General features: G+C 37.7%; 1 protein-coding gene across 8 annotated transcripts in view; it reads right to left on the bottom strand.

The window, feature by feature from the left end:
* celsr1a (cadherin EGF LAG seven-pass G-type receptor 1a) overlaps nucleotides 1–14,920 on the bottom strand; it is a 126,893-nt gene that overhangs the window by 74,615 nt on the left and 37,358 nt on the right. For all 8 annotated transcript variants that reach the window (XM_051946259.1, XM_051946251.1, XM_051946264.1 and 5 more), the window contains exon 2: nucleotides 185–534. In XM_051946259.1, coding sequence (XP_051802219.1) covers nucleotides 185–534 — 350 coding nt within the window. The remainder of the gene's footprint in view (nucleotides 1–184; nucleotides 535–14,920) is intronic.

Genomic DNA, 14,920 nt, shown 5'->3' with positions numbered 1-14,920 from the left:
AAAGCTGCATTTCTCTAGTGCAGTTCTGCTTTTTTTCTAGTAAATTTCTGCATTTCGTCAGTGTATTTTTGCATTTTGCTGGTGCTGTTCGGTGTTTTGGTTGCACATTGCTGTATGCTTTCAGTTCTATGGTATTTAGAGAAATGTGTGTATTTATGTGCATTTGTGTCTGTATGCATGTTACCTCCTGCAACGATATGAGCCTGAGCAGAGTCCGGTTGAGGTAGATCTGCTCTTGCAGTTCCTCCGAAGGGAAGAACGTCCCTTTGCCACCTCCAGGCTGCAGCGCTGAAAACGTAACGTTGAGGATGGATCCTTGAACGTCGGTGTCGTTTTGGATGTTGAACACAAACACGGCTTCCCGTTTGGTGGAGAGAACGGCCGCCACGCCGTCGAGGAAGAGGCTGAGCAGCGGCGAGAGGAAGCGCTCCTGGGACATGTTCTCCAGACGAACCGTGATGCTGTTGGTCAGCATGTCGTCGGTGATGATGGTGACTCGCAGCGTGCAGCGGGCGTAAACCTGATGGAGGCCGTCTGAAAGGAGAAAAAAAAGCACAATTTTACAGACTGGCACCTCCATATGGCAAAAAATGGTAGTAAAAGAACAAATTTAAAGAAAAGGACATGAGGTCTTGAGAAAATCCTCAAACTAAGCAACAGTAAACTGTACACTTAGCTCTCAGGTAAAATGGGCAATCAGAGGCAATCAAAGACAAGCAAATTAACCAACAAAGATGAAATCCAGATGGGTGCTTATCAATAAAACAGAAGATGGCAACATGTAGCCAAGCACACATATACACACTTGACTAAATGTATTTCTAAGGTTTCCAGGAATAAAAAGTAGAAAAGTGTTTTTCACAATCTGCTATTGCAAAATCAAAGATGGCTACCCTTGTAAAAACAACAAACAGTAGACTTGTAGTACAACACAGTAGTAATGCCACTTACTGTAAGTGTGTGTAAATTTCTTCACCTATTTGATGACTAATATGTTGTGTTAAGACTTGTATAGACTCAGGCTGTCTTCGTCTGCAAATTTCGCTCTGTATCTTCCATGCACAGTCTTAGTCTGTAGAATATATGCAGCATTCAAAAAACTGAGACTAGAGCTACAATGATTGCTATTTTGTTAATCGATTGTTTTTTTTTTGTCTTTTTTGAAGACAAAAAGTCAATATTGTCTGATTCTAGGCCTTCTAATGTGAATATTTTTGGTTTCTTTTTTTTAATGACCGTGAACTGAATATCTTTGGGTTGTGGATGAAATAATTTGAGAACATCATACTGCCCTGATTGACACTGTATCACCATTCTCTGACATCTTCTTGACCAAACAGTTAGTCAATTATTTGAATACATAATTAACAAACAAATTAGGACTGTAAGTAGCAGTTATGTGCAAAATTAAACTACTAAACTGTCTTTTTTGGTAGCAGATTTTGTGGTAAGTTTTGAAAAGTATAAGTGGACGAAAGCAGGCATTTTATTTCTTGTCAGCTAAAATGGCAAGAATCACGGTCAGATTTTATTGGCAATACATAGCTGGCTAATTAACTATCATTTGGCTGGCTTTTCAAAGTTTTTGTAAAAAGACACATACAAATAGTAGAAAAAGAACCACAAATCAGTTCTAATATAGCTGCTAGGCGGGCCTAGAACTGCTGTGGATTACAAATCTGAGCTGAAATATTTGCTGTCTGAAGCCACATTGGTTGGACGAAGTCCCATCTCTTCTCCACTGCTGCCTGACAGCTTGACTTGTTTACTGTCTAACACTTTTGCTGCTAGAATGAGTTAAGTCGCTGCCAGTCAGTGTAGATTCAATCTGATTCAAGCCTCGACTAGGAGTAATTAGATAAGTGTAGGATTTCTGCCCCCAGGGGTGCCGGGTCTGCTCTCATACCTACTTCTGGCACAACTGTAAGCTCTGGCGCCCCTATGGAGGGCAAAAACACGGAAGGCTATAGGCTGCAGAGGATTCCGGCTGAGTGAAATACAGCGGACAACAGGTGGTGAGGCCAGATGAAACTTGCAGGGGGGAATTATACTGTTGAAGCGTCGCAGGGAGACGGTTCAGATTGCACAGCTTATATATGTGTGGGTGGGTTTAGGGGTGAAGGGGTCGCGGTGAAGTTGAGTCACAGGTGCCCTGTCAGTCTTAGACGTGGATGAGGTCATTTCTCAGGACCCTCCTCACAGTTACTAAAACAGTCAGTCAGACAGAAGGGTGTGGACAGGACGGCTCATCAGGCTAACCACTAACCAGACTGGAGGTCAACTCCAACTACAACCAACTACAAGTAACTTATCTTGTCGGTTCCTGAAGACATTCTACCTTCATCCAAGAGGGTTCTTTAGTTCTAAAAGAAGTTCTAAAGAACCACACGATATGCGAAACGTCTTTAAGAACCTAAAAGATACATTCAGTTGCTGAACCTAAAAGCAAATAAGTCCAGTTGCTGGGCTGGACTTATTCTGTTTAACGTTCTTGAAGACATTTCACCTCTTATTCAAGAGGCCACCTCAGCTATGAAGAACTGGATGAGAGGTGAATCATTTTGAAGAACCTGAAAGAGAGAAGTCCAGTTGCTAAACCTGGAAGAGAAGAAGTCCAGCTGTCGAACAGGTACTCTCTTTATAGATTCTTGAAGATGTTTCACCTATTATTCAGGAGGCTTCTTCGGTTCTATAGAACAGGAAAAGAGGTGAAACATCTTCAAGAACAGGGAGATCATTGCATTTGCTAGATTGGAATTTTCTCTTAGGTTCTTGAAGACGTTTCACCTTCATCCAAGAGTTTTTTTTCTGTTCTAAAGAATCAGATGAAAAGTTAAATGTCTTCAAGAACCAAGAAGAAAAGTCCACTTGTTAAACTGGACTTCCCTTACAGGTTTTTGAAGATGTTTCACCCGTTATCCAAGTGACTTCCTCAGTTCTAAAGAACCTGGTAAGATGTGAAACATCTTCAAAAACCTAAAAGGGAAGTTCAATTCAGCAAGTGTACTTCTATTTTAGGTTCAACACTTGGAGGTTCTCTTCTACTTTCCTGAAGATGTTTCACCTGTTATTCAAGAGGCTTCTTCAGTTCTAAAAAATCCGATGAGAGGCGAAATGTCTTCAAGAACCTAAAAGAGATGTCCAGTTCAAGTCTCCAAATCCAGTTGTTAAACACCAAGAGAAGTCCATTCACTGAGCTTGACTTCTCTTTTACGTTCTTGAAGATGTTTCACCTTCATCTAAGATGTTACTTCAATTCTAAAGAACCAGATGAAAGGTGAAAAATCTTCAAGAACTTAAAAGATGAGTCCAGTTGCTGATCTGGACTTCTATTTCAGGTTATAGAAGATATTTTACCGTCATCCAGGTCATTCTTCAGGTCTACAGAACTGGAAAAGAGGTGAAATGTCGTCAAGAACCTAAAGAAGAGCAAGTCCAGTTTCTGAACTTTTCATTTAGGTTCTTGAAGATGTTTAACTTCTAATCTAAGAAGCTTCTTCAGTTCTAAAGAATCAGATTCAAGGTGAAATATGTTCAAGAACCTGCAAGAGAAGACTAGTGGCTCGACCTAAAAGAGAGAAAGTCTAACTGCTGAACTGGAGGTTCACCTTTAGGTTCTCGAAGACATTTCACCTCTTATCGAAGAGAGTTGTCTGCCCTCAAGAGCTCTACGAGAGGTGAAACATCTTCAAGAACCCAAAGATGAACCTCCAGTTGCTGAACCTAAAAGAGAATTCAACTTGCTTTCCCCTGAAGCTCTCAAAATCCCCACAACCTGGATGACTGAGAAACTGCACAGATAACTCTAACTACACAAGGATGAAAAACTCACAATAAGAAGCAGCATGAAGGTTCAGTTACTTTCATGCAGCTGAGCTACTGCTGGCTTAAGGTTGTAGGGACATATAAATCAAGGTGCAGCCACACACAAAAACGCAGACTCAGATTAACCAGTCACTCTGCAGGGCGGTGACATTAAGCAGCAGGTGTGGTATACTGGGCTACAGTAATGTGCTGCTCATTCAACACACTGCTAACACACAGAGTATGTGTTGGCCACTGTGTTTATTTCTCTACAGCGCTCAGCACCTGTCTCTCACTGCAAGACTCCGAACACAATGTTATCCCACTTGCTGTCAGACATCCATCACCTGGCACACTTGAACACACACATCCTGCATGGACTCCATACAACGAAGCAGGGAAATTGCACTGCATAGAGTCGTGATTTCAGAATAAAATTCACACAAACTGCACAGTAAAAGCTCTGCTAAGCAGTCCGTTAAACACTCACTGACATGGAACACCTATTCTTTCTAGGTGTTTTTTGCTCCTGTCAAAGTTTTACTCACTGTAGGCACACTTTTTTGGCTAAAATATTAAGTCCTGCACCAAAATGGAAACAGCATAACCATGACTAGAAGTAGAGAAAACCCAGGTATAATGGCATAGATGAGAACAAAATCAAAGCAAAAGGTCCAATTTGTTGGCAATTTAACTTACAAAAAGTGAAAAAAAAAAGTAATCAATATGTTCAACTTTTTTTTCCCAAGTACCCACAGATGTTTCAAAAACTGAGTTCACATTGTTTAGATATTGTATACTTCAATTGAATGTAACACTTTTCTCCTCTCTGTTCTGTGTAAACACAGCCTGCAGTTCAGCCGAGTAAGTTTCAGATTTTTTTGTCATGACTGTTGGTATCAGGTGAGTCATGTAAGATTTGATGGTTGCATTATGGAGTGCAGAACTTTTGGTTTTTGACAGAATATGGTAAGTAGAAACATTTATTTTTTGCACATATTTTTTAAATAACACATTTAGCATAAAGTGATTTTGACAATTTTAAGCTTTGCTTTGGATTTTTCGACAGAATGGCAAAGTTGGAAAGTTAAAAATCTAAGACAAGTGGTGTAATTTGGGTGATTTTTTAAAGCAAAAATGCCTTTTTAAAGCTATTTTAGAGTGCAAGGGATCTGAAGAATGCTGTAGGAGCGTGACATTTTATCCAAATTTGACAATACAAGACAAAAACACTCATTAAAAGCCATAAAAAAAGACTTTTTATGAGGCTGAAATCTCATTAGGTATTCAATCATGCAGCATCAATTATAATATAAGCAATGAGTCACGTAAAACAGTAAGGCAGAGGCTCTTAGATTTACGATGGGCTAAACGAAATGATATTTTAGTCTATAAATCCATTTACAAGATAGTTGTTTGTTTCCTTTCTCTTTCCAGGGACATCCCAGCCCTCACTATTTATAGAGGCCACCAACTGCTAGCATGGGATCACACACACATGCAGAGGATGGGCTGGACCGTGGAAAGGGTGTGTCGCTGGGAGACGCCACGGGAAAAAAACATTCCCTGAGGGCAACATTGCCACTTTACACACACATACATATATGTAGGCACGGATGAACAGACACATATAGGTTTAACAGGACTTAGTGCTTCAAAGTGTTTAAACCCTCTGAACCCAAAATCTGCCAGGGGGTTTGAAAGCATGTTAGCTCATAAAAAAATAAATAAATTACATTATCACTGGAATTAACGGTAAAAAAAAAAAAAGACAGAATTGTCATTTTTGTAAAGTAAGATGTCGTTACACTGGAAAACCTGACCAAATTTAAGCTGAAACCAATGATATTTCAGCAAAATCACTTAATTTTGCAAGTCTTTTGCAATTTTAAAAAATACGAATAATACACAACCAAGTCTAAACAGATTTTGCAAAAAAAAATACAAATTTGCTACTTCTCACTGCAACTGTGAAACCATTACTGACTCAGCCGCAGCTAGCATTCATGCAACAAAAATTCCAGGACTTTTCGGCTGAACTGCAGGATGTGTTTTCACACAAGGAGATAGGAGACGTGGAAATACTTTTAAATTAAAAAAAAAATATTATAGTGTACACAAAAAGTGTAAAGCAATTCAGTGTGCCTTAGTATAACTGTGAAGCTATCAGTGATTCCTGATGCTGATGACATAAATTCAGGGACTTTTCGGTTGAACTGCAGGCTGTGTGAAGACAAGTGTAGAAACATAAGAACGAAAGTTTAAAAAATTAAAATATATATCATATGTGAAGCCACCATTTGTTTCCACAACTGGCAACACCTGTGTGCACTTGGAGAAAATATTGGACATAGCGATTTTTTTTTTCCATTTTTAACAGTAAATAATGAAAGAAATTGACCTCTAGTTGTTTCCTTCTTCAGTGATTTATGGCTTTTTAACTGTTGTCAACCTGCACAGAAGCCACTTTTGAGTTGCCTTTGCTTCTAGCCATGGTTGTGCTGCACATTTTTGTTTGGTGAATTGCTAATTAACTACACACATCATCTTATCTCAATTAGCTAACAAAAATCTGCACTGTTGGCTGTCCCTAATAATGCAACCAGCACGTCATAGTCAAAATTATGACTCACTTATTGCACTTTTACAGCCTTACAGCACCAATAAACAGAGTGAAAGAAGAGTCAAACACATTAATTGGATCGGCTACTTCAATTTAAGCACTATCAACACACAAACTATGTGTTTCCAGTGATTTGCGGCTGCATTAATAATTGACAAAGCCGAAGGCGGCATATCAGCGGGCCTCACATTCAGAGGGCTGCAGTGCAGGTGGTGAAGGCTGCAGCGGTGATAAGAGCTGTTAATGAGCTGTGAAGCAGGCAGCACCGGAGACACACTGTCGGGACAAATGACCGCACACTTACAAATGCGCACAGACGCACATAAAAGGCTAATAAATGTGTCGATAAAGTGTCGGCGTTCTTCCCTAACCGCGCTGTTCTCACTCCGTCTGTGGTTTTTGGTTGCAGAAACAGCCCAGACCGTTGACACACATTGCAGCCAGCTGTTGCCGTGAGTGACGAGCACACGCAGCATTTAACAACACACAAATCTAGAGGCACGCACTTACAACATGCATGCAACATATGTGGGCTGAAATCCAGCCTTCCAACAGAAACAACTTCACTTTCAGGCACAGTAGCAGCATTATAGAGGTTATAATGATCTCTAAAAGTATAACAGTTTGCATAAATGTGCTACAGAGACAACTCTGGTGGCCGCCCTCCTCCCAAACTCCCCGGTGTAAAACCAACAGCAGTGTTTGGTCAGTTAGCGAGAGGGACGGTTTGTAAAACGGCAGAAAACAAACAAGACATTTGTAGCCGCGACAGGTTTCAGAGAGGTGACGAGCCCACCAGAGAGAGACACGATTTACGCCTTTCACACACAAATCCTGTCCTTTCAAACCCCCTGAACAGTAGAATACAGGCTCTAGTTCACTCAGTTTTTAATTTTAGTGACACCTCCGAGATTCTAATTATTTTTTTATTGTTTGTTGTATGTAAAAGAGATCCATAAATAAAAAGATATTTATTTTAATTATTATTATTATGCATTCATTACAGTCTAAAAAATCAAATCAAATCTTTTGGCAGCAAAGATGTCAGAACTATATGCAAAAGAAATAAGGAAGTACTGTTCTGAAGCTGTAAAAAGTGGTTAATGTAAGAGCATGTATACATTTGAATTTATATTCATAGCAGAGTTCAAAACAGTAAAATTGTGTCATTTTTAGTCACACATTGTAAAAGAACACATTATTACTAGTCTTTTCTGTAATTTTTATAGATATTATCTATAATTTAACAAAACAGGGAAAATCTGGAAAATAACAGTTTACTTTGTTTGATTATTTACAGTTTTCAATTCTTTAATATACAGAATTTTCCATGAAACAATGCAAGTTTATGGTCAAATATTGCAAAAGAATAAATTGGCATGCATAAAAACACAAATTTTGATGTTTACCTTTACTATTAACATGTAAAATATTAGCTTTTGTCTGTGATTTTAGTAGTTAAATCTGTAAAGTAACAGTTAATTGTTCATTTTAACAGTATACATGTACATTGGTTTGCCAAAAAAGTGATCTGTAGTAAATGTTAGGCAGTTAAGTACTGTTGAAGGAAACCCGCTTTTTAATATGAGGTGTGTACTTGTACTATCTAATAATAGTAAAAAAAAAACTGTAGCTGAACTTGTTTTTAATTTTTTTTACAGTGTAGCGTATCTGATCAAGTTTACTCCATCTTGGTGGTATTAATCTTGACTAAAGAGAACAGAGAGCGGTTATAAAAGTAGGAAGCCCCTTCGACACTGCATTGTGAAAATTCTCATTTCCATTTTTCACCCAGAAACACGTTTTAAAGCTCAGTTAAAGTTTTACAGCAGAGCAGCCAGTGAAAACTCCCAACGGTCGGCTGCTTTTAAAGACCAGCAGGAAGTTTTCCATTCTCTCCCCCCTTCCTCTCCCTCTGCTTTTCAAATATTTGAATCAATACAAAGCCTGTAACCTGAGCGGCTCCCAGCCAATCACTGGGCAGGAATTCAACCGATAGCCCCACCTCTTTGGACACACCTGAACACCTTCGGCCTATCAGGAGGAGCAAACAAACACAGAGGTGATCCGACACACTGAGGGTTTGAATAGTGCAAGTTGGCAACATTCCTCCTTTTTTCTTTCCGCTATTCTTCTCTCTTTCCAGCCTGTTAATAGGAAGCTCTGCCCAGAACAATAACTCCAACTCTGAGCTCAGTTATCTCCCTCATCTTTTTTTTTTCCTCTTGTCTCCAATGTCTCGTTGCGAGCCCATTAAAACATTCGAGATTTTCCTCAAAGGAAGCAACAGAAACTGCCACCGTTCTGTTCGGACTCCAACAAGACGTCAAGTCTCATCTCCTTTTCTTTCTAGTGGCGACCAGCGTCAACATCAGATCACATATCAGCAGGCTGCAGACACACCGACAGACATCCTAAAGGGAGAGGGGAAATCACCCCGCAAAAAAACAGAAAAATCACTCAATCAGAGCTCCATCAATCAATCAGAAGAAGCCAAATCTGCAGAAGTGAACGGAAAAAGAGATTAGTGAGAGGGAGAAGTGAGGGAGAAAAGTCAGAGAATGGTGAAGGAGTGACCTTAAAATGGAAGAAAACTTACTTAGTTCTAATCCCAAATTGTTTTTTTATAGTGTCTATAAGAATTTCTACAAAAAGCGGGTTTGAAAGTCATGTTGTCTTCCAAAAAAAACACCAAAAATGACACCATTTATCAGACAAAGAAACTATAAAAACACAAAGAACCAGGAGATCTTCAAGTTTACAATGGTCCTTGAACAACTAATCTGTGCAATTCCATCAAAACATATACCCAAATCTAAGCCTTAGACTGTGATATTTTATTAAAACTGCATTATTCTACATGTTCCATTTAAAAATTTACCAAAAATATAGCATTTGGGAAAAAAAAACAAAAATATTCTGCAATCCCCAGCAGAACCATGGAATAAGGAGCAATTCAGCTGTGACCAACAGTCACATGACGAAAAATAAGGGATTTGTTTAGTCTGAACTGGGTTGAACTGCAGGCAGTGTCTGCACCAAGCGGAATTTGTGTTTTTTCCAGTATTGGTAAATCCGTGGGCGTATTTTGTATTTTTGTAGATATTCCATGACTTTCAGCTTTCATTATTTTCTCTTTTATAATTTATGTCATATTTTTATAAATCTGCACAAAGTGCATTTCTGAGTTCTCTCTACTTCTAGTCATGGTTGTTCTGTTTCCATAGAGGTGCAGGACTTTTTATTGCAGTGAAAAATGAATCCACAGTGATTAAAAATGTAAGATCAACAAAGAAAACACCCAAAAACTGCTTGGAGCTAGATAGATGGCCTTGCAGGAAAGAGTAATTATATCAGATGAATAAAATGATCTATTTTCCTCCGTATTCTTCCCACTGAAATATCAAGCACAGATAGAATCATCACCTAACAGAAACTTTAGCTTTACACCCACATATACTGTATAATTCCCATGTAGCAGAGGCTTTAAAGGAATTTAATATAAAGGTAGAGCAAGTGCATTTCTGTGTTGACAAGTGCTTTTGAAGAACATAAACTCGATCACTTGACGTGACACATGACAAGCTGTCATTAATAGAATAAGGATTCTTGATTTACAGCCAAAAATGTGTTTTGTGAGATCACAGCATCACTTGATCATCAAAATCTAACCAATTCATCATTTAATGGACACTAAAGCACCAATTTTGAAGGACATTCTTCCAAAATAGCCCTGAGATGCTGCATTAATGAGAATAAGCCAAACAAACAACTTGAAAACACGCCTTTCACCAGCTTGGAGGGCTAGTAACTCCACTAATAGCAGCCTGAAGTGCTAATGTGGTTGCTTTCTGATGTGGCAGGTGTCGCTGTCAGACCCACTCACATGCAGTCACGCTTGTCAGATTAACTCATTGTTTAAATCAGATAATGAAACATCAACAAATTGCAGCTCAGCATCCTGCTCGGAAATGCATATGGAACATCCAGGGCAGCTGCTGGGAGTTCATTCAGCAGAGATTCCCTGCTAAAATACAAAGCTCGACCAATGAAAAGACAGTTTTAATCTGGCATTATTGTGTTCCTTGAGCATTAATTTGCATTTTTGAGATGACATTTTTCTTGCTCAGCGTTAGATAAAGTGACTGACCTCATGTCTGTCTGGTAAATATAAAGCCACAGAAAAGTTAGTATAAGAACATACAAGAAAAAAGTAAAACAGCGGTGTTAAGTGGAAACTAAATCTGCTTACCAGCACCTCTAAAGCTGATTAATTAACACCTTATATAGTATGTGCTTAATCCTGACTAATTAAGAAGTTACATGTCGTTTGTTTAATCCATGACTACCTCATCTAATGGAAAAATCTGTAAAAATACAAAGAAAATCCACAAGCTCTAGAAATGGCAGCACATTTCTGCAACTTTCTCCTGTTTTTGTGGATTGTGAGTAATGTTTATGCTAAGCTAAGTTATGCTAAGCTAAGCTAACAGGTGCTGGCAATAGTCATGTAGAGCAGGGGTGTCAAGCTCCGTTCCTGGAGGGCCACTATCCTGGATGTTTTAGATGTTTCCCTCTTCCAACACACCTGATTCAAATGATCAGGCTCGTTATCAGGCTTCTCCTGAGCTTGATGATAAGCTGATGTTGGAAGAGGAAAACATCTAAAACATGCAGGATAGTGGCCCTCCAGGAACTGAGTTTGACACCCCTGATGTAGAGAGATTGGTTTAAGCTTTTCTCCTCTACCTCTCAGTACGAGAACAACGTTATTACCAAAACTGTACAATTTCTCCTTCAAATAACTGCAAGTCAAAGCTTTGTCTGAAGAGAAGCAACTTCATGCTTCAAATGGACGCTAAAAGCCAAGGAAAAGTGGGGAAAAAAACCTCCCTGTGTATGAAGTAACAACATTCAGCATCAGTTAGGAGTGTTTCACATGTTCCCATCATACCATCTGTGTGTTAATAGTTTATCCTCAACATGACACCTTGCTGATTTCAAGTGCGAACACGGGTTAACTAAGGATGGATGATTAACCACAGGAATGCCAGAGGCAGCAGGTTAACAGACACAAACAGAGATTTATGCGTTCTGAAGAAAATACAATCTACACTGTAAAAAATTAACTCTCTTAAGTAGTTTGGAGCCATAATATTTTGAAAAGTTATTTACAGATTTTTCCTGTTTTGTTAAAATTACAGATAACTAATTTATGTTTTAACCATAAATGGCCAAAATTGTAAATAACATCCACATCAAACATCTACATTTCTCAAAAATTGTAATCTATTCTTTTACAACACTTGACTGTGAATTTACATGAAGTCATTGCATTTAAATCACTGAAAAAAAAAGATATTTTTTCAAATATTTGCCTTTATTTGAAAAAAAATACATATGAGGACAGAAAGGTTATTGTTCAGATTTTCCCTGTTTTGTTAAATTACAGACAATCTATCATATCACAGAACAAGGTGTTAATTTACATGTTAAACATAAAAAAAAACAAAAATTTGTATTTTCATAAGCAGTAATTCGTTTTTTTTTTTCCGTTTGACTACAAAATTATACTTTTTTCTGTATTCAAGCCAGTAAAACATTTTGGAGTTATTTGCATTTATTTGAAAGGAAAAAAAGGTTTAGGATAAAAAAGGAAATACATTTTGCAAATATGTATTTTACAGTGTAAATTGAGTAAAAATCACAGAAAAAGCAATTTAAAAAAGTCAAAAACTATAGGATATAAAGTTTTACGAATATTAATTAATTCTTTTACAATGTGTGACTGTAACAGTTTTACTGTAGTTTAATCAGCTGAAATATCCATATTTTAAAGATACTGTCTGTTATTTTACCTTTTTTCCATTTTTAAAGTATTTATAAGTTTTTTAGCACCTATGTGGCACTTTGCAGCACATTTTAGGAACTAAAAAATGCTTTGTTACATATTTTCATATTTTTTAACACATTCTTATAAGAAAGTCACTGAAAACACTTTCCACACCAAAGAGATGAAGCTAAAGATGATTTTTTTGGTTGGGGAAACACCTCCATGTAACCGTAATCGGACGTTTTACACCAGGACTGACAGTTTCCACGTCTGTCAGCTCATCAACTCATCACTGTGAAGCTTCTATCGAGTGCATTCGCTCATATCTGGAAACACTCAGCGAAAGGCCCTCTCATCTCCTTCCACGGCCGTATTTTTCTCCTCAGGTATGCCGGGTGCGATCAAAGCATCGAGGACAGAGAGGCTAAGCTTTGAACACTCACTCAAACACCAGGAGATAAAGATAACGGACGTGCAGTCAGATAGCGGTGAAAAAGGGAGGAAAGCGAGGAAGGCTATGATTTACTGTGGGTTATTTCATATATCAGCAAGACGTGGGGGAATGAAAACAGCAATAAAGAGCTGCAACATTTCATTTCCATCTCCTAATGCAGGTGGCTGATTAACTCTTGTTGCATATTGTGCTGCATGTGTGGCCGTATTTCATTGACGTAAACACTCAGCTGCTGCAGGCTAATTTCCCCACAACACCTGCAGCTCTCAGGGAGGCCAAACAAGCCTCCTTCCTGACCACTCCAGCAGGATTAGCTCCCCTCTTTCCCCATTTTCCACTTTCATAGAAGAAAAAACACAAAAGATTCCTTTCACCCCGCCAGGCCTGAGCGAAGGGGGGAGGAGTGTGGGTGAGGTCTGGGTGTTGGTGTGGGTGAGCCGGGCCTGTCAGAAGGATAACATCCCGACCACAGCCGGAGAACAGGTGGGATTACATGCAGACTCGCTGACTGAACCGGGATCAGTGACTGGACCAATCAGAGAGCAAACAGGTGGGACGACAGCAGGGAGATACTGGAGGTTTGGACTCCCAAACACTAACGAATTTTTTATATTAGAAAGAAGCTTTTCTGCAAGAGTTAAAGCTTCCTGCATATCTGTATGGGCAAACCAGGCAGTTTTCTTTTGACTCAAGTCATGTAAACAGCACAAAATGACTTTTTTAAACAAATTCTCTAAAATTATGATTCTTAAATCAGAACAAAGAATGTTAAATGTTAAAAAATGAGCCAAAACTGTACATTGTCCACATCAATAATGTGTTTTTTAAAAAAATATATAATTAGTTATTTTTCATTTGCCATTAAATTATATTTTACTGTATTTAAATCTGCAAAAAACAGAATTACTTTAGACATTCACTATTATTTGAAAAATATATCCATTGAGGACTGTACATTTTATTTACTGTAATTTTACATCATTTCCCTGTTTTGTTAAATTACAGACAGCAACTAAAATTAATGCACACAAGTATAAATTTACATGTAGACTGTAAAAAAGGGCCAAAACTGTACATAATGTCCACATAAAAAACTGTTTCAAACAACTGACCATAAAAATATTTTTAAATGTACTGAAAGCAGCAAAATTACTATCTCATTTAACTTATTTTTTTACAGAGTATTTGTTATTGTAGCTATTTTACAGATATTTACTGTAAAAAAAAAGTATATTAGGGACAAAAAATGGAAAATATTTTTTCTCTGTTTTGTATAATTACAGAAAAAAATCATATGGATAAAATCTTAATTTCATGTTAACTGTAAAAAAATAAAATAAATAATACAGTGTCCACAACAAAAAAGTAATTTTACAGACGGTAATTTTGTATTTTTTATTTTTTTTACAATATTTGACTGTAAAATTACACTTTATAATTATATTTACATCAAAATATCTTGTATTTTATTTTTTACAAACAAATATTTGTTGTTATTAATCCATAAAAGTTGACCGTAAGATTCCACTGTTTCACTGTATTTAAATTTACTAAAAAATAGAACTATTGCAGTATTCTGTATTCATTGATTTGCAAGCTGTACCCTTTCTTTGTCTTGCACTTATTTTTGTTATCAGTCTCATGACATGTTCAGCTCAACTAAGGTGGTTGTAAAACGTGGTGCATAAATAAACTTGATTAGATTGAATATGATCAGCATCATAATTCAATAATCTCCACTACATCAAGCGCACCATGTCAGAGGAATTATCTTGTTAGGAAAAACCCACTGCAGTCCATGTCTAAACTGTTTTCAGCTGCTTACAGCCTGAAAGTTTATCACAGTAGTGAATATGGAGAAAACAGAGGTTTGTAGAAAGGCTGTCAAATTGCTGATAAAACAGATGGTGGCAGTAGAGTGGTAAATCATTGTTTTCTTAACCTAAAGTGGGATGAGAAAGAACAACATGCAACAGCAAATAACCACAACTTTGTACTTGTGATTTCAGATTTTTCTGCGACTAGCCTGACTCATCGGATGTAGACTTCAGGTAATACGTCTGCTATTTCTGCCATGCATTTCTGATCCCCTTCTGCATGTTTTCAAAATTCTATTAATTACGGGAAAACAATAACCTACAAGTAGCAAACCTACATTCTGAAAAAGGCAAGATTTGCTAATTTGGATTGTACAAAAAGGAAGATT

The sequence above is a fragment of the Acanthochromis polyacanthus genome, chromosome 1, assembly GCF_021347895.1.
Source record: "Acanthochromis polyacanthus isolate Apoly-LR-REF ecotype Palm Island chromosome 1, KAUST_Apoly_ChrSc, whole genome shotgun sequence".
Taxonomy (NCBI): domain Eukaryota; kingdom Metazoa; phylum Chordata; class Actinopteri; family Pomacentridae; genus Acanthochromis; species Acanthochromis polyacanthus.
The sequence above is the reverse complement of the archived record's forward strand: the minus strand, read 5'-3'. Positions and strand labels throughout refer to the sequence as shown.